This window comes from Astyanax mexicanus, chromosome 13 (assembly GCF_023375975.1).
Source record: "Astyanax mexicanus isolate ESR-SI-001 chromosome 13, AstMex3_surface, whole genome shotgun sequence".
NCBI classification, from domain to species: Eukaryota; Metazoa; Chordata; class Actinopteri; order Characiformes; family Acestrorhamphidae; genus Astyanax; species Astyanax mexicanus.
In genome coordinates, this window is record NC_064420.1 from 23,408,361 (window position 1) to 23,435,624 (window position 27,264).

General features: G+C 44.1%; 1 protein-coding gene across 2 annotated transcripts in view; it reads left to right on the top strand.

Moving 5' to 3' along the window:
• The window catches only part of LOC103038098 (ribonuclease inhibitor-like), a 316,182-nt gene that overhangs the window by 219,346 nt on the left and 69,572 nt on the right, over window positions 1-27,264 (top strand). For both annotated transcript variants that reach the window (XM_049463187.1, XM_049463188.1), the window contains exon 13: window positions 15,691-15,864. In XM_049463187.1, the coding sequence (XP_049319144.1) occupies window positions 15,691-15,864 (174 nt within the window). The remainder of the gene's footprint in view (window positions 1-15,690; window positions 15,865-27,264) is intronic.

Consider the following 27,264-nt stretch of genomic DNA (forward strand, 5'->3'; position numbering starts at 1 on the left):
TTCGTCTCTGCCACAAAACGGGCACCCCCTACCTACACTCGGATCAATATGTGCCACATATCTGTTCGTGGCCACGGCCCCATGCACAATCCTCCACTGAAGGTCTGCCGTTCGCTTCTCTATGGGAGGCTTGTACAGGGACCTCCAGCACCCTCGTGGAGAAGAGCCTGGTGCCAACAACCCAGACCACTTGGACTCCGGTAGACCAAAGAGAGCATTTCCAAAGGCCATCTTTACGCTTGCTCCATATAAGGCTTTCCTAGAGGCATCTGCCAGAGTCGTCATCTCAGGAACCGCATATGACAGTAGCCATCCCCTCTCATCCAGGGTGTCCCCCGCAGCCATCCCTACAGACAGAGAGGGGAAAGGCAGGAGATCCACCCCATCGCCACGCTCCAGGGCCTCTCTAAACTGAGCAGGCATCGCTGACATCACTTCCTCGAGAAACCTCTGCACCAGACGATCAGACTGAAATCTCATCTCAGCCTTCAGAACACTCACAGTCTTCCAAGTTCCCGTGACCCTTAGGCCCCCAAGAGTGGTTATGTTTGCTCGTACCAAACAGCGCCGAATACTCCTTGATACAAGACTCCGGGTTTGGATCAGGGGGTTATAAAACAATGGCTCATCTTCCACACAGGTACAGGGTTCCGTTGCTCTTTCAATCACCAGCACAGAAGACCACGCCTTCAGGACAGACTGGTAGAAAGGAGTGGTCGCAGAAAAGTCCATGTCCTTGAGTTGCAAGACAAAAAGATGCTTGCCATAGCCCAAGTTCTCCACACGCTGTAGAAGTACACAGGCTGTAGCAGCCCACGCCATTCCTTCCTGGTACAGTAATCTCTGCACACTCTGTAACCGAAACGTCCGTATGCGACAGTTCAAGTCAATCAAACCCTGACCCCCTTCATGTAATGGCAGATAGAGAACCGGGGCACGTGTCCAGTGTTGTCCAGACCAAAAAAAGTCCACAAGTCTCTTCTGGATCTCCTGGACTAGGGAGGCAGGTGGTTCCAACACAATAAACCGGTGCCACAACATGGAAGCAATCAGGTTGTTGGCCACCAAAACCCTCCCCCTATAGGACAGCCGCGGCAGGACCCAGGTCCATTTAGATAACCTGGCACACACTTTTTCCACTAGCCCCTCCCAGTTTTTGTTTTGAAATTCTAGAGGACCCAAGTATACTCCTAAATACTTTAGCCCGGTGGTCCCCCACTGCAAACCTGCTGGCAACACTGGGAAACCTCTGTCCTGCCACTGCCCTGTAATGAAACTCTCACACTTAGCCCAGTTAACCCTGGCTGAGGAAGCTCTTCCATATAGAGATAAGCTTTGTGTGAGATGTTGCACATCCTCTTCCCCTCTAATAACAACAGAAATATCATCCGCATAGGCCGAGAGCACAACGTTCTGTTGCAGCCCCTGCACCGACAGTCCTTTAAGCTTAGCTCTGAGTCTACACAACAAAGGCTCAGCAGCCAAGCTATACAAAAGACCAGAAATTGGGCAGCCTTGACGAATCCCTCGTGACATTGTAATAGGACGACTGAGTCCTCCTCCAACCTTAAGCAGCACTGTGGCATCAGTGTACAAGAGTTTCATCCAGGCCATAAAAACATCCCCTACACCAAATGCCTCAAGTGTATCAAACAGGTAGGAGTGGTCTACCCTATCAAAGGCTTTTTCTTGATCTATGGACAATAAACCAAGATCACAAGAGGTAGTAGTACACAGATCAAGAACATCCCGAACAAGAAACAAATTATCCATAATTGTGCGACCAGGCACACAATATGTCTGGTCATGATGGACTATTGAACCTATGTGTTCCTTCAGTCTGTTAGCCAGTGATTTAGACAAGATTTTATAGTCTGTACAAAGCAGTGCTACAGGTCTCCAGTTCTTCAAGAGTCCCAAATCACCTTTTTTAGGCAGCAGAGACAGTACTGCCCTAGTACAGCTGACTGGTAAAATCCCAGTGTCCAAAGATGACTTAAAAACAGCATACAAGTCAGTCCCAATTAAAGACCAGAAGGTTTTATAAAACTCAGCTGGAAGGCCGTCTATGCCTGGTGCTCGCCCATTCGAGAGCTGTTGGACAGCTGCTGTGAGCTCCTGCAGTTCAATTTCAGAGTCCAACTTTTCAGAACGAGCAGCCTCCAGCTTTGGTAAATCCTGCAAGAAGTCCTTCCTGCAGGTTAGGTCACATGGGTCAGTGCTGTAAAGATCCGTGTAGAAATTTGCAGCCATTCTTCTCATGGCAGCAGGTGCAGTGATGAGAGACCCGTCAGAATCACGAAGATACAGCATCTGGTTCTGATGCCTAACATTACGCTCCAGATTGAAAAAGAAGCTAGTAGGAGCATCCATGTCCTTAATGCTGGACATTCGAGCTCTAATCAGCGCCCCCTTGGCTTTCTCTTGGAGCAATGAGCTCAAAGTTTTCTTCTTTCTCACCCAAACATTCCTTCTACTCATATCACCACATCCAGTGATATCAGCCTCCAGTACCTCAATCTCCCTCTCAAGCCCCTGAACTGTGCTATTATAAGTGGCTGCTGAATGCGCAGAATACTGCTGAGAGAAAATCTTAATTTGTGTTTTGCCCACCTCCCACCATGAAACTAAACTATTAAAATCCCCTTTATACGACCTCCACCCTTCCCAGAAAACCACAAAGTTTTTAAGAAAAAACTCATCCTGGAGTAACTTCAAATTAAAACGCCAGTAACAACTGTATTTCCTAGTCCTGGATAACATTAAATCCATCATGATCAGATGGTGATCAGAGAAGCCAGAAGGGGTAATGTGAACATTAAAAACCATATTATTATTCATATCTAAGCAGTAGAACCTATCCAGCCTAGCTGCACTTATCCGCTCCTCAGTAATCTTTACCCAGGTGTACTGCTTTACTCCCTCATTCCTGTTTCTCCACACATCCACCAGCCCACACTCCCTGATTAACCCCTTCAACACTAAAGCAGACTGTGGATAAGGCTCCTCTCCAGTTCTGTCCAAGGTGAAATCAACAGTGCAATTCCAATCACCCCCCATAACTACAATTGAGTTAGTACCATGCTGTTGAAGAGCTCTCTTTAGCCTGTGAAACAGTTTTACTCTGTCACTTCCATTAGTAGACGCATACACATTTACAAAAATAAAAGTAAAATCTTCTATATCCGCCTTTACCATTAAAATCCTCCCAGGTTCTACCTCAATACAATGAACATTAGACAAGTTTAGACTTTTTACAAAACATATGGCAAGGCCAGCACTAAGATTTGAACCAAAACTATTATACAAGCTACCCTGCCACCACATTCTCCACTCTGTCTCATCATCCTTATCACTATGTGTTTCCTGTAAAAACACTACATCCAAACACTTATGCCCAATTATTTCAGCAACAAGAGCTCTCTTATTTGCATCTCTGCCCCCATTAATGTTTAAAGATCCCACCCTAAGCCTATTCATGCGGAAAAACAGAGAGAGAGAGAGCAGAAAAAACAAGAGAAAAGATACACAAAAAAAAGAAAGAAACACCCTTTGTGACCGATCCATCCACACTAACTTTTCACAGAAGCCTTACCCTTTCGTATACTTGTCACAAATTTTTTCAACCTATATCTCTTTTTCTTACTCAGTACATCATAGCTCACCGCCACTTGGATGTGTGCTACAGATGCCAAGAATTTGTCTAAATCTGGGAAATAATCACGGACCTCCACATGCTTTCCAAAAGTCACATCCAGAAATGTATTAATGTCTTGCACCGAGTACAGATCATCATCAGCTTGAAAAGCTACATCAGAAACATCTGAAAACATATCAACACTGAGGTCACCTGACATATCTGCCAGCTCCTCACCTGACACCAAACTACCCTCAGTCCCCCCAGAGCTAGCCATGACCTGAGAATCACCCTGCTCCACCATCTCCGCCCCATCACTCATAGACAGCAATTCAGCCACACCACACAGTGCACCACTGTCCTCACCTGGATTACCTAAACTCACCTCACCACCAAACCCCGCCTCAACCAATCCAGCACCAGCAACCTCACCTTCTCCATCTATAACATTCTCAACTTCATCTACACCCAGTACACCACCATCACCCTCCTCCAGTCTAGCTTTCTTACCTACAGTCTCCCCCTCACCTGTACCAACCTCTACATCGCTCTCCCCCTCCTCCACCTCCTCCTGCCTAGCTCTCTTTCCCACAATCTCACCCTTACCTGTATCGACTGTACCAGCTTCCCCTTCCTCCTGCCCAACTCCTCCACCTACCACCTCACTGATACCAGACTCATCCCTGTTCATTTCTCCGTCAGGTGCACCTGTCTGTGCACTACCTAAACCGCTGCCACTAGGCCCCGCCTCTCCGCCGCCACTAGGCCCCGCCTCCTCGCTGCTACAGGACCCCGCCTCCTCGCTGCTACAGGACCCCGCCTCCCTGCCAGCAGCGCTCCGGTCTGGGACCGTCCCCGCTGCACCCTGACTCCCCCCCCTGCTCCCCCCTCTCGGCCCCGCTGCCCCAGCGCTGTGTGGACACGCCAGTCTCTTGTGACCAATGTCTCCACACTCGAAACATCCCATGTTTCCAGTGCTCGCAAAAAGCATGAAAGACTTCCCCTCATGAATAACTCTGAACGAAACATCCAGAGTAGGACCCCGGACTTTTGCAGTTTAACGGGATAGGTGAAATACTACTTACAATTTTTCCAAAGCGCGCGAGTTCCCGCTGGATCAGCTCGTCGGGGATGACCGGCGGCACGTTAGAGATAATAACTCTGTGATGCGCAGTGAAGAGCGGAGTAACAGTATAAAACTGATCACTTACCGTGATTCCCCGTTCAACCAGCCCGTGAACCAGCGCTCTGTCCTTCACAAACACCACCACCGCCCGGTACATCCGCGATGCAGACGCTATATTCTCACAGCTCACCTGCTCACCTACAGCGAGCAGCACGCTCTCCACAGACACCTCGGGCCCCACCTCACACCTCACGCCGTGGCGGAGCGTCAGGTGCTGGGCGTCCCCAAACGGGGCAGACGCCATCCCCGCGCCCCGCCACCGGGCCTAGTCGGTCTACTCAGAAAAGAAACAATATCCGTAAGAAAGAAGAAAAAACGCTAAAAAAACAAAAACTACTTTCACTTTCACTATACACTAAAAAATACCCATGGATGGAACGGAAAAAAAGAAAAAAAAAGGAAAAGAAACGGAAAAGAAACGACCCAAACTTTCCCCCAGTCCCGCTCCCACAGCACCCTCTACCCACAATCCCCCAGAGAGAGAGAGAGAGAGAGAGAGAGAGAGAGAGAGAGAGAGAGAGAGAGAGAGAGACTTCAACACACCTTTAATTAAACACTGTCCATATAAAAAACAATGTTTAAAACTGAAAACAGAAAATAATTAAAAATAATTAAAAATAAACCAGAACAAAATAGAGAAAAACAAAATACAAAAAAGAAAACCAAATCAGGGTCAATCAGTTCACAGAGAAATCAGCTCACACATTTAGCACAAACCCTCCAAACTCCTCAGGTTCACAAAGCAAACCCCCAGCCCCCCACACAGCAAAGAACAAGTCCACATTATCAATGAGACTGTGATAGGCAAACTCAATACGAAGCCTCTTCATAATCAGCCCCCTAACCATCAAGACCGGGTCAGTACCCCCACGCCCTTTAATTTTGTTCTTTCTAGTACACCATATGGCCAGTTTGGCAACACCATATAAAAAATTCAAAATCACCATTCTGTCTTTTTTTGCCACAGAGTACTTAGGGCCAAAAATAAAAAGACTCTCATTAAAAGAGCCCAAAAATTTCAACCCCCAATCCTTGATTAAAACCAGAAGGGGACCCAGCCGCACACACTGGAGAAACACATGGAAAACTGTCTCTGAAGTCCCACAAAAAGGACAACCATCACCAAGTGAGGGACCAATCCGTGCCGCATGTCTGTTTGTAGCTATAATACCATGCACAATCCTCCACTGGAGGTCACCCACCCTCTTCTCAGTGGGTCTTTTGTACAGGGACCGCCAGCTACCTTTAGGGGAAGAGTCAGTCTCAACAACCTCTGTCCACTTAGTCTCTCGCAGATCTCTCAGACTATGAAAGTTCAGTGCTTTAACACAGCCAACATACAATGCCCCCTTCTTCAGCGTGCTAAAAAGGCCTAGAGGCAGGGTGCCCAGCGACAAAAGCATCCCCCGACCCTCCTGCCAGCCCTCCCAGCCCAGGTCCATCACCAGCTCAGGGAACACACACTCTTCATTCTGGCACTGGTCAACAGGAGTGACATCCAAGTAGGTCTGTAAAGGGGCAGACAGGTCAGACTTCAGCTTGTTCAGTACCTGTGAAGCCAGGCGTACTGACCTAGGACCGACCATCTCTGCCAACTGTTCCTCTGATACCCAGTCCACACTCCTCCGTAAGTGGCAGACCTTAGAGATCCCTTGTTCCAGCAGCCCAATCCTCACAGCCCCTGAAACCTGGTTGAGCGATGAAAAAAACGAGTTAAGAAACAGCGGCTCCTCAAAAATCCATCCAGATGGAGCAGCATCACTCTCCCTGGAAAAAGAGAAAAGCTGCCATGCCTCCACAGCCGCTAAATAGAAAGGAGTCAGGCCACCCAAATCCACTGTTCCCAAACGAATAGAGAACAGGTGTCTGTCCAACCCCAATCTACCCGCCGCCCTCAGGAGAGCACAAGCAACATCCATCCAGCTGTGGGGATAATGATACAGCAGCTTTTGTACAGCCTGCAGCCGCAGTGCAGCAACTCTGGATCGAATATCAATTAACCCCTGTCCACCCTCCTGCACAGGGAGGTACAGGACTGCAGCTCTCAGCCAGTGTTGTCCACTCCAGAAGAAGTTCACCAGTGCCTTCTGAACAGCATCAATCAGATACCTTGGCGGATTAAGCACAGTGAATTTATGCCATAAAGCAGAAGCAATGAGGTTGTTGGCGACAAGAACTCGACCCCTATATGATAACTGGGGAAGCAACCAAGACCATTTAGACAACCTGGCACGAACCTTTTCAACTACACCTTCCCAGTTCCTGGCCTTAGCATCATCATTTCCCAACCACACCCCTAAAAACTTCAGCCCGGTCCGACTCCACTTAATACCACCTGGAAGTGCTGGTAAAGAGTACTCTCTACTAACAGAACCACACCAAAGTGCTTCTGTTTTATCCCAATTTAGCTTTGCAGAAGAGGCTGAACCATAAACCTGCAATGCTGTTTCTAGGGACACCACATCTTGCTCATGTCGTATTACTGCAGTAATGTCATCGGCATAGGCAGAAACCTTAATTAAACACTTCTCAATCTGTAAACCAGACAGTCTCTTCCTAAGCAGACAGAGAAGAGGTTCTACTACAAGTGAATACAATTGTCCAGACAGGGGGCAACCTTGCCTTATCCCCCTGCCAACAGGAACAGGAACACTCAGACCACCCCTTACCTTGAGTAAACACACAGCACCCGAATATAACAGCTTAACCCAAGCAAAAAAAACATCTCCAAAACCGAAAGCTCTCATGGTAGAAAAAAGATAATCATGATCTACACGATCAAAAGCTTTCTCCTGGTCAAGGGATAAAAAACCAAACTCCGATTTACACACTTTTGCATAGTCAACCATATCACGAAGTAAAAACAAATTATCATAAATAGATCTTTTCGGTACACAGTAAGTCTGATCTTCATGTATTACCCTTTGCAGGACCCCTTTTAACCTGTTTGCTATACAGCGTGATAAAATCTTATAATCAGAACATAGAAGTGATACAGGCCTCCAATTTTTTAAAAAACAGAGATCCCCCTTCTTTGGTAAAAGAGATAAAACAGCCCTCTGACAGCTCATTGGAAGTACACCAGCTTCAAAACTAGCCAGCAAAACTTCAAACAAGTCCTTCCCAATAATTCCCCAAAAAGTCTTATAAAAGTCAATTGGTAAACCATCAACACCAGGAGCTCGCCCAGAAGAGAGCTGGTAAACAGCCTTAGTAACCTCCTCAAAAGATAAAGCAGTGTCCAGTTCCTGTTGCTGCTGTCCATCCAGGTGAGGTAGATCCTCATGAAGAGTCTCAATGCACTGCTGATCCGGAGGGCGGGCCGTAAACAACTCAGCATAAAAACCCACAGCCAGCCTCTTCACCTCTACCAAGTCTGTCGTAACTGTCCCATCCTCCTTACGAACAGAGACCAGTGTCTTGTGCTGGGAAGTAGACTTTTCAAGATTAAAAAAGAATGCAGTAGGGGCATCCATATCCTGCACAGGCACAAACCTGGACTGAACCAAAGCTCCCTTCGCCTTTTTATGTAAAATGTCACTCAGTTCCTGCAGCTTCACAGTAAGTTCTGCCCGTAAATCCACCACATTTTGTTGTATCATTACATTGTGGATTCTGGTAATGTCCTGCTCCAGCACACCAACTGCACGTCTAAGATTGAAGGTAGAGAAAGCAGTAAACTCCTGGCAAAAGACCCGTATCTGGGCCTTTCCCACTTCCCACCATTGCATAAGACTGTCAAACATATACTTTTTTCCAACCCACTCTGCCCAAAAATGTTTAAAATTTTCACAAAAAAATTTATTTTGCAAAAGTGTCCTGTTAAAATACCACATACAGCTTGTAGGGGACTGAAAAACAAAAGAAAACTCCACAGTACATAAGTGGTGATCAGAAAAAGAAGTGGGCTGAATCATAGACCGGCCTACCATGTTCCTTACACTATTTGAAACATATAATCTGTCTAAGCGTGCCGCAGCTACTCTCTGATCCGTAACTTTAATCCAAGAATACTGTCTGGTCGTGGGATGTTTCTCCCTCCATATATCTATTAAATCAAAAGTTGATATGATGTTTGCCAGAGTACGAGCAGACTGAGGATGAGGCTCCTCACCGTTCCTGTCATGTACAAAATCCAAAGTACAGTTCCAATCCCCACCCAACACAACAGTGTCTTCCGAGGAGAGTGACTGTAACAACTGACACAGTCTATCAAACAGCTCACTTCTATCTGGTCCCCTATTTGGTGCATACACATTAATAAAAACAAAAACATGATCATAAACCATCGCTTTCAGCATAAGCAAACGCCCAGCCACAACTTCATCAACAGAAAGAACAGACACTATAGAGGACTGGGAGAAAAAAAAACCTACCCCAGCACTAACATTTGAACCATGACTAAGATAAAAATCCCCTTTCCACCATAACCCCCAATCAGACACAGAGTTCTCATCACTATGTGTTTCTTGTAGAAAGCACACATTAAGTTTCTTAAGATTAAAAAATTCAGAAAACACAGCCTGTTTACCCCGGTCTCTAAAACCGTTCACATTTAAAGAGCCTACTCTAAAAACTCCCATACAAATAGAAGTAAAAAATAGAGAGAGAAAGTAAAACCAGAAACAGAGAAAGAGAACAGGAGAAGACTTTTCCCCACGTGATCTGTGCTTAAACATTATGACGAGCTGGAACAAGCCGTGAACCAGTCAGAACGTTTTGTTTTTTTGCTTTTCTTATAGCAGTAACATGTTTCTTTAGCCGGTAACGATTCCTTCTCGGGAGAATGTCCAGACCCACACTCTTCTGCACCATCAACACTGAACACACAAACTTGTCCAGATCAGGAAAATAATCACTCACCTCCACAGTTTTTCCTTTAGTCTCATCCAGGAAAGAGTTTATCTGTTCCACAGAGTACAGCTGCTCATAACTGGACTGACTAGCTCCAAAATCAGTGACCTCAGACATACTGTCCTCCTCCATGTCCTCCTCCAGGGACACAACCGAACCAGACAGAGACTCACTCCGAGCACCCAGCTCACCACTCTCCTGAGCACCCAGCTCACCACTCTCCTGAGCACCCTGCTCACCACTCTCCTGAGCACCCTGCTCACCACTCTCCTGAGCACCCTGCTCACCACTCTCTTGAGCACCCTGCTCACCACTCTCCTGAGCACCCAGCGCACCACTCTCCTGAGCACCCAGCGCACCACTCTCCTGAGCACCCACCTCGCCGCTCACCTGAGCACCCACCTCACCACTCACCTGAGCGCACACCTCACCACTCACCTGAACACACACCTCACCATTCACCTGAGCACCAACCTCACTACTAGCCTGAGCACTCACCTCAGTACTCACGGGAGCACCCGCCTCACCACAATCAGCCTCATTAATACCCTGGCTAACCTGCTGCTGATCAACCCCACTATCTGAAACACCTCTTCCCAAACGCTCACTTACCTTAACTCCACGACCGACCTCCGAAACTAGAGCTGTGGATGAACCCTCCCCTGGATCCTCTGGAGCGGCGTCCGCAGCGTCCCGTTCAGGGGCGCTACCGGGTCCGGCTGCAGTAGAATCCCGCCTCTGCTCATTAACCGGGCACTCGAAACGTTTATGCCCGACAGTCCCACACTGAAAACACCGCAGACTGTCCGTGCTGGCGTAAACCAGGTATGAGCCTGCACCATCAGAAACGCGGAAAGAGGCCACGAGCGTCTTATCCGCGCTATTAAGGAACATAAGCACCTGGCGCCTGAAAGACAGGACGTGTTTCAGTCCTGACTTCTTGCAGCCCAGCGGTATGTGGCTGATCTCGCCCGCAAACTTGCCAAAGCGACTCAGCTCCTTTACTATGGGTTCATTGGGCAGGTACGGAGGAACATTTGAAATAGTAACCTTCGTGGCGGGAGTGGACAGAGGAGATACCGACACATAGCTCTCCTTCACCCAAATCCCGCTCTCAACCAGCCCGTTAACCAGTTGTTTATCGGTCAGAAACACCACCACGGCTTTGTTCATGCGCGACGCGGAGTGAATCTGTTCGCAGCCTATTTTTTCACCCACCGCGATCAGTACATCCTCCACTACAGCTTCAACAGGTGGAACACACCTGAAACCATGCGAACGGGAGAGAGCCGGCGTCCCCACCACGCGGCGAGACGCCATCTCTCACCCGCCGCCAATATCCCGTTATATGTAGTGAACAGTGAAACCAGTGAAACTTTAGAGATAAGTTAAATCCTGATAAACAGGGGGAAAATAAAGAAAAACAAACAAAATAAATAAATAAACAAAGAAAAGCACACGCTCACCTCCAACACTCAGCCACCCTCACCCACATTCACTCCGCCCACTCCCAGCATGCAGAGAGAGAGAGAGAGAGAGAGAGAGAGAGAGACTTTTTTTTACTTTTAACGTTCTTTATTAGAACCAAGTCAAACCAAGTCAATATGACAAGTTAGACAATCCTAAAAGTGGACTGAAACAGATTTTTTACAATAAAATAAATTAAAACATGAAATAAAAAGAACAGCTTACTCTAATTCTGGGGCAAAAAAAAGTTCACCCTCCTCAACCAGGCAAACTGCCTCCCCAAAGCACCATATTAACATAAAAGCATCCAGGTCGTTCATGCCTTTATAATAGTTAAAGTCAATTTTTATTCTAGCCTTAACCATCCTCAGGAAGATTGGCACAGCATCACAGTCTATATTTTGCTCAATTTTGTTCTTCCTGCTCATATAAATAGCCATCTTTGCTTTTCCAAGGATAAAATTGATCAGTTGGCACTTGTACCTTTGGCTCCTGGCATATTTAAAACCAAGTATAAAACTCCGGGGTGTAAAATTCACATTAAAATTAATAAGAACAGTCTGTAAAAGCACAAAAAGAGGCTGGAGTCTAAAACAGTGTTCCTGTTCAGCACTCTCACACAGCCTCTGTACAACATCTTACCACTGACAGTCCCCAAGTCCATGTCAGCCTCCCCCACCCCCTCCAACAGCACGCCTGTACTGTCTTGCAGGTTTGGGATGATGGAACACTTAGGGAACGGATCACCCGGCTCAGGCTCAACAACTCCCGCAGCATGATCTTTCAGGAGAGTCAGCTCTTCAGCTGAAAGCGCTGATCTCCAGCTCTGCAGGAGTTGGAGCATCACCCGCAGTGACCACATCCCCAGTAGCTCCGCCAGGCGTTCAGCACCTGTAAAATCAGACCCAATAAGACCAACAAGCTGACCGAGTCTCATGACTCCAGCGCCCTGGCCAAGGTATGAAAGCGTTGGCCAAAAATATCCAAGCGAGCACCACAGATTAATGGTTCTTCTTATAACCAAAAAAGGGACATACTGCTCTGTCTATACACCGTAGAAAGACTCCAAATTTTAAAAAGGCCTCTATAAAACGCTGGTAAATCAGAAAGATCCAATTTCTTAAAATCCAATAAAAACAATGTTTTATCCAGTCCTAAACGACAAACAGTTTGCAAAATTTACTCACAACTTTTATCCAAACTGTGTTACTGAAACCAGTGAGGAATCTCTGAATAAAATTATCGACCTGCCAGGTACACTGTACGTCTGGTCAATATGAATGACCTGCCCCATCACCTCCCTCAGTCGAGCAGCTAATGCTTTTGAGAGCAGTTTGCAGTCAATGCACAGTAAGGACACAGGACGCCAGTTCTTCAACATGGTGAGGTCGCCAGTCTTAGGCAGCAGAGTGAGGACGGCTCTTCGGCAGCTCAACGGAAGCCTCCCCTCCGTCAAGCTGCTCTTCAGCACATCCAACACATCCTGACCCAGAACTGGCCAGAAAGCCTTATAAAACTCCATTGGTAGACCATCGATGCCTGGAGCTCTGCCATTCTCCATTCCCATGAGAGCTGCATGCAGTTCCTCCAGGGACAGCTCCCTGTCCAGCTGTCCTGCAGACTGCTGTGTCACTTGAGGCAGGTGGCAAAGAAACCTCTCCACCACCTCCGGTGCATCTGCTTGCTCACTTTTAAACAGCTTTGAAAAAAAGCTGACTGTTTGCTCACGAATATCAGCAGGCTCTGAGAGAAGATCCCCTGATTCTGTTCGCACAGCATGCATTAACCTTTTCTGTCCTAAACCGTTCTGCTCTAAACCAAAGAAAAACTTAGACGGGGCGTCCATTTCAGCCACACTTTTAAAGCGTGAGCGGACCAGCACCCCCTGTACTGTAGCCCCCAGCAGGTCAGTTAAAATGGCTTTTTTCTTTTTGAGAGCTCTAATAATAAGATCTAGCGATGTCTCGAGTGACATTTAGAGTGTACTGTTGGCAAAATACCTTTATCTGAATCTTAGCAAAGTCCCACCACTGCTGTAAAGAGCTAAAATCAGATTTTTGCATCCTAAAAAAATTCCAAAAGTATAAAAAGGATTCTCTAAAATGAGTGTCATCTAAAAGCGTGGCGTTAAAATGCCAATAAGCACTCCTGGGTTTCACACTGCTGTTCTTAACGGTGCACTGAACCATAAAATGATCAGTAAAACCAACAGGATTTATACAACACGGAGTAAAAACATTCAACTGGTGCTTAAAACCATAAAAATGATCCAGTCTAGCCAGTGAGAGCATGTTATCTTTAACGTGGGTCCATATATACTGCTTAAGTCCTTTGTGATGGAATCTCCAGATAACACACAGTTCATGAGTCTCTATAATCTCGCACCAGTGCTTGCGAGAAGCAACATGCGGTTCTGCATGATTCCTGTCCATATCACTTGCAGTACAATTAAAAACTCATTCGAGTCACATTGCTGAAGCACCTGACTTGAAACATCTAAAAAACCCATCCTCTCCACCCCCACAGTCGGTGCATAAACACAAATGAGATTAAAAACATCATTCTCAAAACATGCCCTCACTTTTAAAAGCCTCTCACTCACTACTTCTTCCACATCATAGGAGCAGGGAGCGAACGACTTTGAGAATAAGATAGTGACTGCAGCACTAAGAGAACTTTTAGAACTCAGCACAGCAACGCCGCCCCACTCTTTTATCCAGTCTGCCGTATTACTGGCGTCATTGTGCATTTCTTGGAGAAAACTTACGTCAAGTCTTTTTTGCTTAATTAATTCAAATAGCTTAGCTCTTTTCTCAGTCTCTCACTCCGTTTACATTTAGCATGGCAATCTTAAAGCCATTCATAAAATGATAGTTAAAAGAAGACCAGTAAGTAAACAAAGCTAAAACAATAAAAAATAAATTAACCCACGGCATTAAAATCCTCATTGTTCAGCTCTTTTTTCAGGTCGGTCAGCATTTTTCTCAGTCTATACAATTCTTTTACAGTAAAACATTTTTCCCTCTTGAAATACTGTACGTCATGAATAAACTGTCGTTTATCGGCAAAGTGATCAGTGACCACGACATTCCACTGGCCTTTAGTACGCTTTAGAAATGATTTAATATCATCAGCTGAGTACACTGGAGGGGAAAATCCTCCTGAGAACTTACTGACCAACCTGAATCAGACTGAGCATCATCATTATCAATCACATCAGAGTCAGCGACCGGTTCATCTTTTTTTTACCTGTTTACTGACCTTACTCTGAGTTTTGATTTTTCTTTTTACTGGCGCTTTAAAGACGGGGTCAGCAAGCATATCAGACCCGTGCTCCAGCTCCACAACACACCCCACCACCCCAGGGTTATCGCACTGTACCTCAGTCTCATGTCCATCATCCCCGGGGGTACCTGAAACCGGTCATTCTGCTCCTCCGTGCCAGCTACCTCAGCCAGCGCCGAACTGTCCATGTCCTCCACAGCAACGGGATCCTCCCGGTCCGTCACCCCCTCAGCACCGGCATCCTCCCGGCCCGACTCCTCCGCAGTTGGCCGAGCCTCTACAGGCTCAACCTCCAATGCCTCAGTGTCCTCCGTGGCTAAATCCTTTCCCGGAGCAGGTGCCCCGGTCACCGCCGCACCCACCACAGCCGCAGGGGAGCTGCTTGCAGCGGTCAGATCGCGCCGGCTCCCGGTTCCCCCGCTCCGCCGCTCGCAGTGGCCTCGGGCCTTCTCTCGGGGCAGCACTTCAGTGTCCGATGAAACAAAGATAGCGTAGTCGAACCCATCCACTTTCAGTTTCATCACCAAGTTCAGTTCCTCAGCTCCATCTTTTAGTACCATATGTACTATCCTGCGGAACGACACCAGGTGTTTCATTCGGTGAGAACGACACCCGAGATGAATCTTTTTCACGCCCGAGACCACTTTCCCGAACCTCCCGAGCTCTTTAGCCAGCAGATCATCCTTTATGAAGGGGGGGGGGGGGGGGGCGTTGGAGAGGATGACCCGCTTAGATGGGGTGCTGAGTGGATATACGGGGGTGAACTGACCCTGCAGCAGTTCAGCCGCTTTCTCCACAGTTTTTATGAACATGACAATGCTACTGTTCATCCGCGAGGCAGACACAAGAAACTCGTCCCCGATCACGTCTCCTGCGGCGAGACAGCAGTCCTCCACACTGGCTCTGGCGATCACTTTCACTCCATGGCGGCGAGAAAGTGATTCGAAAAGTCTGCTGTTGTGTGGGTCTGCCATGACTCCAGCAGATCCGCACCCCCACAGAACCGCACTCACACTCGAGCTAAAGGTGTTTTTCAGCCGTGTTAAAACAGACTTAAATAAACAAAAAATAAACGAGAAAATAAAGTTTTGGCAAGACGCCAAAAAACGCTCTCACACGCGTTCCCTTGCTCACGCTCATGCATGCGCAGAGAAAGAGAGAGAGAGAGAGAGAGAGAGAGAGTGAGAGTAAGAGAGAGAGAGAGAGAGAGAGAGAGAGAGAGAGAGAGAGAGAGATCCTGATGTGTTTTTCTCATTTCCAGGTTGGAAGAATGTGCTCTCACAGAGGGAAGCTGTAAACATCTGGCCACAGTTCTCCAATCAGTGAACTCTAAACTGATAGAGCTGAACCTGAGTAAGAATTGGCCACAATATTCAGGAGTGAATAAACTCTGTGACGGACTGAAGGATGAAAAATGTAAACTGGAGAAACTGAGGTAAGATTATCACTTTATCAGTCAACACCGATCTCACGCACACACACACACACACACACACACAACACACACACACAGCACACACACACACACACACACACACACACACACATACACACAAAAACACACACACACACATACAAAACATACATATACAAAACACACACACACAAAACACACACACAGCACACACACACACACACACGCACACACACACACACACACACACACACATACACACACACATACACACAAAAACACACACACACACACACACACACATACAAAACATACACACACAAAACACACACACACATACAAAACACACACACACACATACGCACACACACACATACACACACACAGCACACACACACACATACAAAGCACACATTTTAATTACCTTTCCTGTATAAAAATATCTCTTGCTCACTGTTTGTTTTTTCTTGGTTGATTTAAAATACATTTGATTTATTAAATTTATTTTCATTCCAGTGCCTCCCTATTGCAGATAGTATGAAAAGATTACCTCAGGAAACAATAATACAAATATTAGAATCTATTGATTTGTATTGAGATTAGCACTCTCAGTTCTTACAGCACACTCTGCTGCTCTGCTCATTATAGTTGTAATCAAACACTGTTTAAGGGAATGTAAATGGATTCTGAACTGTTTATGAGAGAATCTTTTAACTGCTTTCTTGTGTTTTTTTTATATTTTTTTTCTATTTGGCTACTTATAAAACCACCTTGCACTTTTATCCTGCCTCCAACTCTGGATCCTTACAAAAACCTTCAAAAATAACTTTTGTTTTTGAATCAGCAAACAAGTTACAATGTATAAATCTGGGTGACATCTAGTGATGTTAGAATGTCATGTCAAGCTGACATTAAGATTCAGATGTGTATCAGACGTTTGGTTTTGTTTACCATACCTTACAATGAAATGTTGGTATTTTACGTTAAGTTGACCTAAGGATATGATGTTTGGGTGACGTTGGATTTTGGTTACTTAATATTATGATCCAAAACAACTAAATATCAACGTCTAATGATGTCAGAACGTCACGTCAACTGGCGTTAAAATTCCGATGTTTACCAGACGTTGGGTTTTGGTTATCATACCTTTCAACAAATGTTGGTATTTTACGTCTATTTGACGTAAGGGATGAGATGTTTGGGTGACGTTGGATTTTGTTTACTTAACATTACGACACAAAAACAACCAAATATCAGTGTCATATGTCGTCCGTATTCTACGTCAATTTGATGTTAGTATTAGACGTTATCTTGAAGCTGAATTTTTGTCACCTGACATCATGACCAACCAGAAATTCATGTCTATTGACGTTGGTGGCCAGCTGGGCTAGCTTGTAGAATGACCTGTACTAAACAGTTTAATATTTTTTTATTTAGTATTTAATCTTCTAGCTGTATAAATGTAGTTTGTTGTAAATGTTTGTATGTTGAAGTTTCAATGTGAACTTTTAAAACAACAAAGCAACAGTTAAAATTTTTGACAGAAAAATAAATAGTAAGCGTGTTAAAACAGTTAAAGATGTAAACTACAAAAAAAGTTTACATAAATAAAATGACGAGTGACACAAAAACCTTCACAAGATCATTATAATGTATATTTTGTTGAAGTGGGATAGCGGAGATCTAAATTTTAGAATGAACAGAATCAGCGTCACAGGTGTAAGGGGAGTTTCTAGCTAATGGGGATTAAGCTCTGTCGTCGTATATCTGTCTCTCGACTCATGCAGTTAGAGGAGGGCCGCGCCGAACGCCTAGTACTTATTTCATATGAAAAACTTATATTATGTTTTATATAACTTATGTATTATATTCAATTTTGACACAAATTCAGAGTTTGGTTTTAAAAATGTAAATTCTTGTGCATTCATTTTCAATCAGTGAAATGTAATGTAATAGTGGTTTTGCATTTTATTTTGTTGTGTATTGGGCATGTCAGTGAGAAAAAGCAATGCATCTTGTGGATTACATTTACATTTTTCCATGGTAGTGTTTTCTTTTCAATTTGGCACTAATTCCTCTCCATAAAGATGCTTGTAATGACATGTTTCCTTTGAATTAGTTAACTTAGCGAACAGCTTCAAAACAGAAGACTTTTTGGCTTCCAGTCCCCCCATTCATTTAAATTACCTTCATCCTGAAAGGCAAAATAGGTGAAAGGTGAACTGCTTAAATTCCTGTGGATCTGTTATCATGATTGTGTATCATCACACTCCCTCCAAATCAGCTCTGTCACATAACTGCTTTAGGTATAGTCAGTCTGCGCTATGTAAGTGATGAGCATGTGCAGAACAGAACTGCTTCACTTTAAGTTTTACTTTTATTCTTACCAGAATCAGGCTTGCCAGTTTAGACTGACAGCAGGGCTTATCAGTGTGAAGGCACTGCAAAAAAGTGCACATTATTCAGACAGGTTTTATTTTATTTTTCTTTAACAATGCAGCCACGATCTGTAGTCGCATTCTGGCATTCTTTAGAAACAATGATCCGCTTGGACCATAGCATTGTAGTTAATGTTGTTAGAACAGAAAAATCAGTCATCAATATTTATGAGCTCTGTTATCTCCTTTTACACCACAAGTCTTTATTTGTTTGTATAGCCTGCATTTATTTATGTTTCTAAATTTGAGGGAAATATTTTGTCTCAGAAGAAATACCTAGTTCACTTATTGCTGAGAGTTAAGCCAATAAATAAAATGATCACTGTCCACTATACAGTATCTCACAAAATAAGTATACCCCTCAAATTTTGTAAATACAGTGGGGCAAAACAAGTATTTAGTCAGTTCTCATTCTTAGTATCAAATCAAATCAAATTGATTTGTATAGCGCTTTTTACAACAGTTGTTGGCACAAAGCAGCTTTACAGAAACATGATTACAGGACAAAGAATCAGGCAAAACATTAAACATAGAAAATACAGAATACAGAACCCCCAGTGAGCGCGGAGGCAAGGAAAAACTCCCTCAGAGCTGCAGGAGGAGGAAGAAACCTTGGGAGGACCAAGACTCACATTTGAGGGGGGACCATCCTACCACTGGTCAAACGGCTTTTAAATTAAAATTTAATAAAGTCTTTTATACATCCACATAGGTTTTATATATTCAGGAGTATAATAGCGCCACTAATGGCTTGGATGTAATCTGTAGTGGAGAGTGAGATGGATGATGAGCAGCTGATCTGTGGTGGTGGTGGATGGAGAAGAGCTGACTTCAGAAACTTCCATCAGTCTGGCCGGACAGGAGACACAAGAGCCTGAGGGTCCAACATCCATCGGTATCGGGTCAGACAGGTGGGCAGTCAGTAACTCGGAGGAAGGCAGAGAGATGGAATTAGTTTTGACTGGATTTATGTAAAACAGGGAATATAAAATATTATAGTGTGGCTAATGACTCCGGCAGATCTAAATAAAACAGCCTAAATAAAGGCAGAGAGCCAGAAGGTAACATAGACATGGAGGCTCCCTGAAACACCGGCATTCACCCACTCCACCGTCCACAAACCGTGCGCAGTGGGAGAACAGCAGCACCAGCATCTCAGTTTTTCCACAATTCCCTCTGTCCATGAACCCCTGGCTCTGCAGCCTTATCTAAAGGAAAAAACATTAATTACCAAAAGCTAAACTAAACAAGTAAGTTTTCAGTCTAGACTTAAAGATTGAGACTGTGTCTGAGTCCCGAACAAATTGGGGGAGATTATTCCAGAGTTGAGGTGCTTTATAAGAGTAAGCTCTTCCTCCTGCAGAGCTCCTCTGAATTTTAGGAACTACTAAGAAACCAGCACCCTGAGATCTAAGTTATCACGGTGGTTCATAATAGGAGATGAGGTCTCGCAAATACTCAGGAGCGAGCCCGTGTAGGGCTTTATACGTTAACAGGAGAATTTTATAGTCTATGCGGAATTTGACTGGAAGCCAGTGCAGTGCTGACAGGACCTGGACTAATATGGTCAAATTTTCTAGTTTTAGTAAGGACCCTGGCTGCAGCATTTTGAACTAGCTGAAGTTTATTTAAGTTACGGCAGGAACATCCAGACAGTAGCGCATTACAATAATCTAGCCTTAATAATAATGACAGCATTGACTAATTTTTCTGCGTCATGCAGTGATAGGGCATTTCTAAGTTTGGCAATATTACGGAGTTGTAGAAAAGCTGTTCTAGTAACATTAGATATGTGTTTATCGAATGCTAGATCTGAATCTATAATAACTCCAAGGTTTTTAGCTGCTGAACCAGGTGTGACTGAGAAGTCGGCCAGATTTAGCATTAAGTTTATTTCTAGCAGCTTTGGGGCCTAATAGGAGAACTTCTGTTTTATTACTATTTAATAGGAGGAAGTTGTGCGACATCCACAATTTCACATCTTTTACACAATCCTCAATTTTCTTTAATCTCACTCTGTCGTCAGGTTTGGCTGATATGAAGAGCTGCGTGTCATCCGCATAACAATGAAAATTTACGTCATGTTTTCTAATAACTTTGCCCAGTGGGAGCATATATAATGTAAATAATAACGGTCCTAATATAGAGCCTTGTGGAATTCCATATCTTACCTTGGTATAACTGGAAGACATATCATTTATCCTCACAAACTGGTAGCAATCGGTTAAGTATGATTTAAACCACGGCTCTGGATTGTCAGCAGCTTCTAACACTACTCTGCCGACTAGCTAAAAGACTATGAGCTATGCTGCATGAAAGTAAGGCAGCACCATCCCTACCTAAAAGACCAGGCTTGCCCTCGAACTTTAGCCAGTTATCTATAAAGCCCATATGATTTTCTGCACACCACTTGGACATCCAGCAGTTCAGCGAAGAAAGCCTGCTGTAAGCTTCATCACCACACCTCATTGGGATGGGACCAGAGCAGATTACTTCCTCGGACAGCGTCTGGGCCTGTTTAATCACCTTTTTAACATTAGCCTTAGTTAATTCAGACTGCCGCAGACGAATATCATTGGCCCCTACATGAATTACTACCCTTGAATATCTCCTATTCCCTAACAGCCTGAAGTTGCCACGAATGTCCGGTGCTCTGGCTGCCGGTAAACAAGTAACTGTTGCCGGTTGTTGTAAGAAAAAAAAAACACATTGTAGGATTTTTAAAGAATTCATTTAGTAAATTATGGTGGAAATAAGTATTTGGTCAATAACAAAGGTTTAACTCAATACTTTACAAAATAACATTCTTGGTAGTGACCAATGTCAAACATTACCTTTAAGCAGTGGCGTGCAGTGAATATAAGGGGTGCACCTTCTGCAAACACCCCATACCCAACCAACCGGCACGCAGCACCACCCCCCCGGGGCCGCCCATCAAGCGACATCGATAAACATTACAATAACTACATATTCTTTGTCTTGACTGAGTTATATGAACTTAATACACAGAAACAGCCCACAAATACAGCTACAAACCACAAAAATATACAATATACCCAGCAATCAATGCTAAATGTTCCTACAAGTACAACCCATAGACTGTATATAAAGATGGACGCAGTGTCGCCGTTCCCATTCATTCAATGAAAATGAAGCCAAAATCTTCCGCCATTTTGGCGATTCTGAGACCAGAGTCTGCGCAGTAGAGACCAGAGGAGGGAGAAAGGCTGTGGAGAGCTCCTACTCATTTAAATAACTCCGCCCCTGAGGGCTGCCTCGCGGTCACAGACTGCAGAGCGGGGCGGAGCGGAGCTGACGGTCTGTTATTGGTCCCGCCCATAACCAGCCCTTTTACCATAACCACACCTTTTTTGAATAGAGCTGAATAACGTTTTAAAAAACGAACTCTGTGAGAATATAAAAATTTGACAATATAAGCAGAGGTTATACTAGCTGCTGCATTTAAATAATGGAGGTAGAATTACATTATATTAGAAAAAAACGTGATTAAAAGTTGTCTGTTTTGCCATTGAAACCTATGGGGACGGGTGGAGTTACACAGCTTTCTGCAGCCGAACAGCAGGGGGCGCCCGACCTGTGGTGGCTTCACTTTTGAGAGACGATGCTCTGTCCAGCTATATACAGTCTATGGTACAACCATTCAACAAAGTATGCCAGAGCAGCCAAAACATTAAGTACACACAAAAAATCACCAGTCAGGCAGCTGAGAAGGGGTTAGACAGCCATGGCCCCGCCCCTGGAGTGAAAATCATGCTTTGAATTAGTTGCTGTTTTTTATTTATATTTAAATTTATAACTTACACTTACAATAACTATAATATATATTTCTCATTAAAATGTAATTATTTAAATGGACTTATTGTCACCCCTTCTCTGAAGCGTTAGAAGGAACTCACTGCACACCACTGCCATTAAGTCTTCACCAGGTTTGCACACACTGTAGCTGGTATTTTGGCCCATTCCTCTATGCAGATCTCCTCTAGAGTCGTGATGTTTTGGGGCTGTTGCTGGGGAACACAGATTTCAACTCCCTCCATACATTTTCTATGGGCTTAAAGTCTGGAGACTCCAGGACCTTGGAATGCTTTTAAATGAGCCACTCCTTTGCTGCCCGAGTGGAGTGTTTAGGATCATTGTCATGCTTGTCATCCATTTGGTCTCTAACTTCAGCCTGGGCTGGACATGTATTTCCTGACTTTCTTTCTCTTTTTGTGTCTCATAGTTGAAGTGTATCTATGATGAAAATTACAGACTTCTTTCATCTTTCTAAGAAAGAGAACTAGCGCAATCAGTGGTGGACTAAATACTTTTTTGACCCAATTTTATTATATCTTTTCTAAAAATATGAGACTTTGATACAGTGTAAAGTAGTCAGTGTACAGCTTGTATAATAATGGTGTCCAGCATGTGTGCCAGGAACTGGTCTGCATAGCAGTTTTTCAACATAATAACAACCCCAAACACAGTTTCAAGATGACATTTTCACTTTGGGGTGTACCCTACAAGCTGTACACTGACTCATTTACATTTTCCCTGGGGATAGGGATGTGACCACCATGACCCGGCAGTCAGTAAGCACACAGAGACACAAAACTAGTTTAATTCAGAAATGAATTAGAAAATAAATCCATGGGGTGCAGGTTTATCAGCTGTATGTACCTGTATGTAATTTGTACCTGTATTTCAGACAAAACATTAATAATTATCTTTAATTTGTTTAATACACTTAAACTGTAAATTTCTGTTGACCAATATGATGACCCCTTGCTTTTTTCTAGACTCCTGACTTCAAAATACATGACTAAACATGCTCAAACAGAGTTTTTTGGAATCTACTAATGAAATATGCATTTCTTGTAGAAACACCACATCATAGTTATTACTCCGAAAGATATAAAAAAAATTCCTTTTCTTAATCGAATTCCCCAAACCATTAACATTCCAACCGGAGAGACGCAGAGAACTAAAATCAGACGACGTATGTTAAGTATTTACAACCTGTAACCAGACTCAAAATATCAGTTAAACAAATAACAGTGATTAACTTAAGGGTGGACTTAAGTGCAGATATATTTTCAAATATATTTAATAAACAAGATAAATAAAAACAAAACAGAAAACAAACACGGGTATCGCAAAAGCAAACACAAAACTGGGACATAAACAAAGACAAGAACAAAACTATGCTTAACAAAAACAAGAAACTGAAAAACAAGAAAAACACAAAGAATACAAAATGAACAAACACAGCACACTTACTAAACAAAACAACAGACCTGGGGGCTGTTCCACCAAGCGAGCTAACTCAGTAAGTCAGGCTTTTTAAGACAATTCTGGCTCATTTTGCTCAAATTTCGGTTCCACGAAAGAGGCTAGACCTAAGGCTCCATCAGTTACTACAGCAACATATACGTTTGTACAAACCTGCTCTGTCCCAGGACGTCATAGCCTTGCGGGTGGGAAACAAAATCAAGGAACAAGGTTCCGCCACGGTTTTATCCCATAAATTGCAGTGGATGCAGCAGATCATATAATATTTGTATATATTTAATTAAGTATTGCACTGTATTGGAAATGTGTCTGCACATTGCAATTTATTGGTTTAATCTTAAATAATTCGGGCCAGTGTAAAATGAAATTGTCACGTCCTGGTCTTGTCTCATGTCTCTGTGTGTGTCCCACGTGACCTGTGCCCCTGTGTTCTGTTTCAGTACTTTTCCACCTGTGTTAATTGTAGCTCCGCCCCCTAGCCCCAGGTGTTTCCGCTTCCCTTGTGTGCTATAAAGCCTTCCTTTGTCTCTTGTCCTTCGTCGGTCTTTGCACTTACCCCTGTTGTTCGTCTCTCTCTGTGTTCCATAGTTATCTCTGTATTTCATAGCTTTAGCCCTTGTCCTTTGTTTATCTTCTTGTTTATTTCTAGTTCCCTGTTTAGTTCCATTGTTTTCTCCCTTGCCCTGCTCAGTTTAGTTTTCCTAGTCTTGTTTAGCTTCTTGTTTATTTCCTTGTATATATTTATCCCTGCCCAGTTTAGTTTTGTATTTATTCAGTCCCTCGTTTGTTTCTTTGTTTATTTACTCCCTGTTTGTTTATCATTAGTACTTCTTGTTTTGTTTAATTTATGTTCTCTAGTTTCACTGGTTTGTTTTGGTTTTTGGTTATTCGTTTATCTTTGTTACTTGTTATTTATTTATTAAATTATTATTTATTTCACCCTACCTGCACTTGCGTCCGTCTCCTCGTCTCCCTGCCTGGGTCATCCGTGACAGAAATCCTGTATTTAATTGCAGTTATTTTCCACAAATATATATTTGCATAAACTCTATATATCAAAACACATTTATTAGTATTAATGTTGGCCTGGTACTTTAGATGAAGTTACTTTTAAGTATATTTGTAATCCAATAATTTATGTTCCGATTAATTCAAGTGTTTATACAAATTGTATCAATTCACATATGTGATCATATTTGTTTAATATAAATCATATAGATATTGGTTAACTTAATGATGCAAAAAGTGAATGGATATAGAAAACTACCTTACCAGCAGTGTTGGGAAGTAACGGATTACATGTAACGGCGTTACGTAATCAGATTACAAATTATGAGTAACTGTAATCCGTTACAGTTACTGCTTCAGTAAGTGGTAATCAGATTACGGTTACGCTGCTAAAATTAAAGGATTACATTGCGGTACTTTCCTATTTTTGCTCTTCCAATCCAACACTGACAAAACGCAAATAACCTTTTGCGGTGAATCGCTCTGATATGACAGGGAACTGTCTGCCCCTCCTCCCGTCTCGCTGCACACACACACACAGGGAGGAGGGGCAGACAGCGGCTCCGCACACACAACGAGAGGAAATTAACTGACATTTTGGTCAACGAATAAAAACGAGACGAAAATGTTTGGCAGGGACGAAATCCAATCAGACTGAATTAATTCTGTGAAAGGTAGTGACCAGTTAGGAAGAGATCCAATCACTGCTACTTTAGCGAAGGTGGAGAGGCGGGACAAGCGGGGTACTCATCCAATCAGTACCCGCCTCTCCTGCAGTAGCGCCGCGCGCTCAGTTACAAACCCGGGAATTAACCTGTCGTTACGGAGCTCGCCTGGAAGTTAACTCGACAGTGTTCAGCAGGGAGAGAGAGAGAGAGGGGAGAGGCGATATATTTCTCCTTTGACGTCGCGAAAAACAAGATAACGTGTAAACCGCGTGGAGCGACTCCATCTCCGGTAAAAACACCACAAATCTTTCAGCTTCTGCAGACCAGAGTCACACAGATCTCCATGCAGAGATCCGCGTTTTAATGCTGATGTTATTTCATGAGCTGATGGGGTGTTTAACTCGGCAGTGCACTAAAACACAGAACTGATACAGAACCCCAACTCATTAAGATCAGATCATCTGTTTAGTCTCACAGTGGGAAAGATATAGCTAGTGTTAAAGCAGGAACAGGTCAGAAAGGAAATCAACAATATAACCAAAATAAAACAATAAAATAAGTGAATCTATGAACCCAAAAGTCTGTGTAAATTCCTTACAGCACTTTCTCATAAGTTTCTCACTTTAACTCATGAAGTCTCTCAGTACATCCTGAGAGCATCTCTACAGCACAGTGTGTGAAGGTGTGTTTTTGATCTCATTTATAGACTGTAGCTCCAGTAGGTGTGCTGGGTTACTGCTGGAGATAAAACTAGATCATTTAAAAGTTGTTTTTGCATCTACAACGCTGTTCAAACTATAATTTAACTATTCAGATGTTTAATGACCTGATTTCTAGAGCAAAATTTTAAATGTAAAATATGTATAGTCACACACCTACAATAATAACTAGATTGCAGTTCCTACAGAAACTGCGAGTGTGATTGCAGTGCTGGCTGGTATCTGCTATGGTGTTGCTAAGGTGTTGCTAAGTGGTTGCTAGGTGGTTGCTAAGGTGTTGCTAGGTGGTTGCTAAGCTGTTGCAATGGTATCCGGGGTGGTTGCTAAGGTGTTGCTAGGTGGTTGCTAGGCGGTTGCTAAGGTGTTGCTATGGTTTCCGGGGTGGTTGCTAAGGTGTTGCTAGGTGGTTGCTAAGGTGTTGCTATGGTATATAGAATGGTTGGTAAGGTGTTGCTAGGCGGTTGCTAAGGTGTTGCTATGGTATCCGGGGTGGTTGCTAAGGTGTTGGTAGGTGGTTGCTAGGTGGTGGCTAAGGTGTTGCTAGGCGGTTGCTAAGGTGTTGCTATGGTATCCGGGGTGGTTGCTAAGGTGTTGCTAGGTGGTTGCTAAGGTGTTGCTAGGTGGTTGCTAAGGTGTTGCTATGGTATCTGGGGTGGTTGCTAAGGTGTTGCTAGGTGGTTGCTAAGGTGTTGCTAGGCGGTTGCTAAGGTGTTGCTATGGTATCCGGAGTGGTTGCTAAGGTGTTGCTAGGTGGTTGCTAAGGTGTTGCTAGGCGGTTGCTAAGGTGTTGCTATGGTATCCGGGGTGGTTGCTAAGGTGTTGCTAGGTGGTTTCTAGGTGGTTGCTAAGGTGTTGCTAGGCGGTTGCTAAGGTGTTGCTATGGTATCCGGGGTGGTTGCTAAGGTGTTGCTAGGTGGTTGCTAGGGTGTTGCTAGGCGGTTGCTAAGGTGTTGCTATGGTATCCGGGGTGGTTGCTAAGGTGTTGCTAAGTGGTTGCTAGGTGGTTGCTAAGGTGTTGCTAGGCGGTTGCTAAGGTGTTGCTATGGTATCCGGGGTGGTTGCTAAGGTGTTGCTAGGTGGTTGCTAGGTGGTGGCTAAGGTGTTGCTAGGCGGTTGCTAAGGTGTTGCTATGGTATCCGGGGTGGTTGCTAAGGTGTTGCTAGGTGGTTGCTAGGTGGTTGCTAAGGTGTTGCTAGGCGGTTGCTAAGGTGTTGCTATGGTATCCGAGGTGGTTGCTAAGGTGTTGCTAGGTGGTTGCTAAGGTGTTGCTAGGCGGTTGCTAAGGTGTTGCTATGG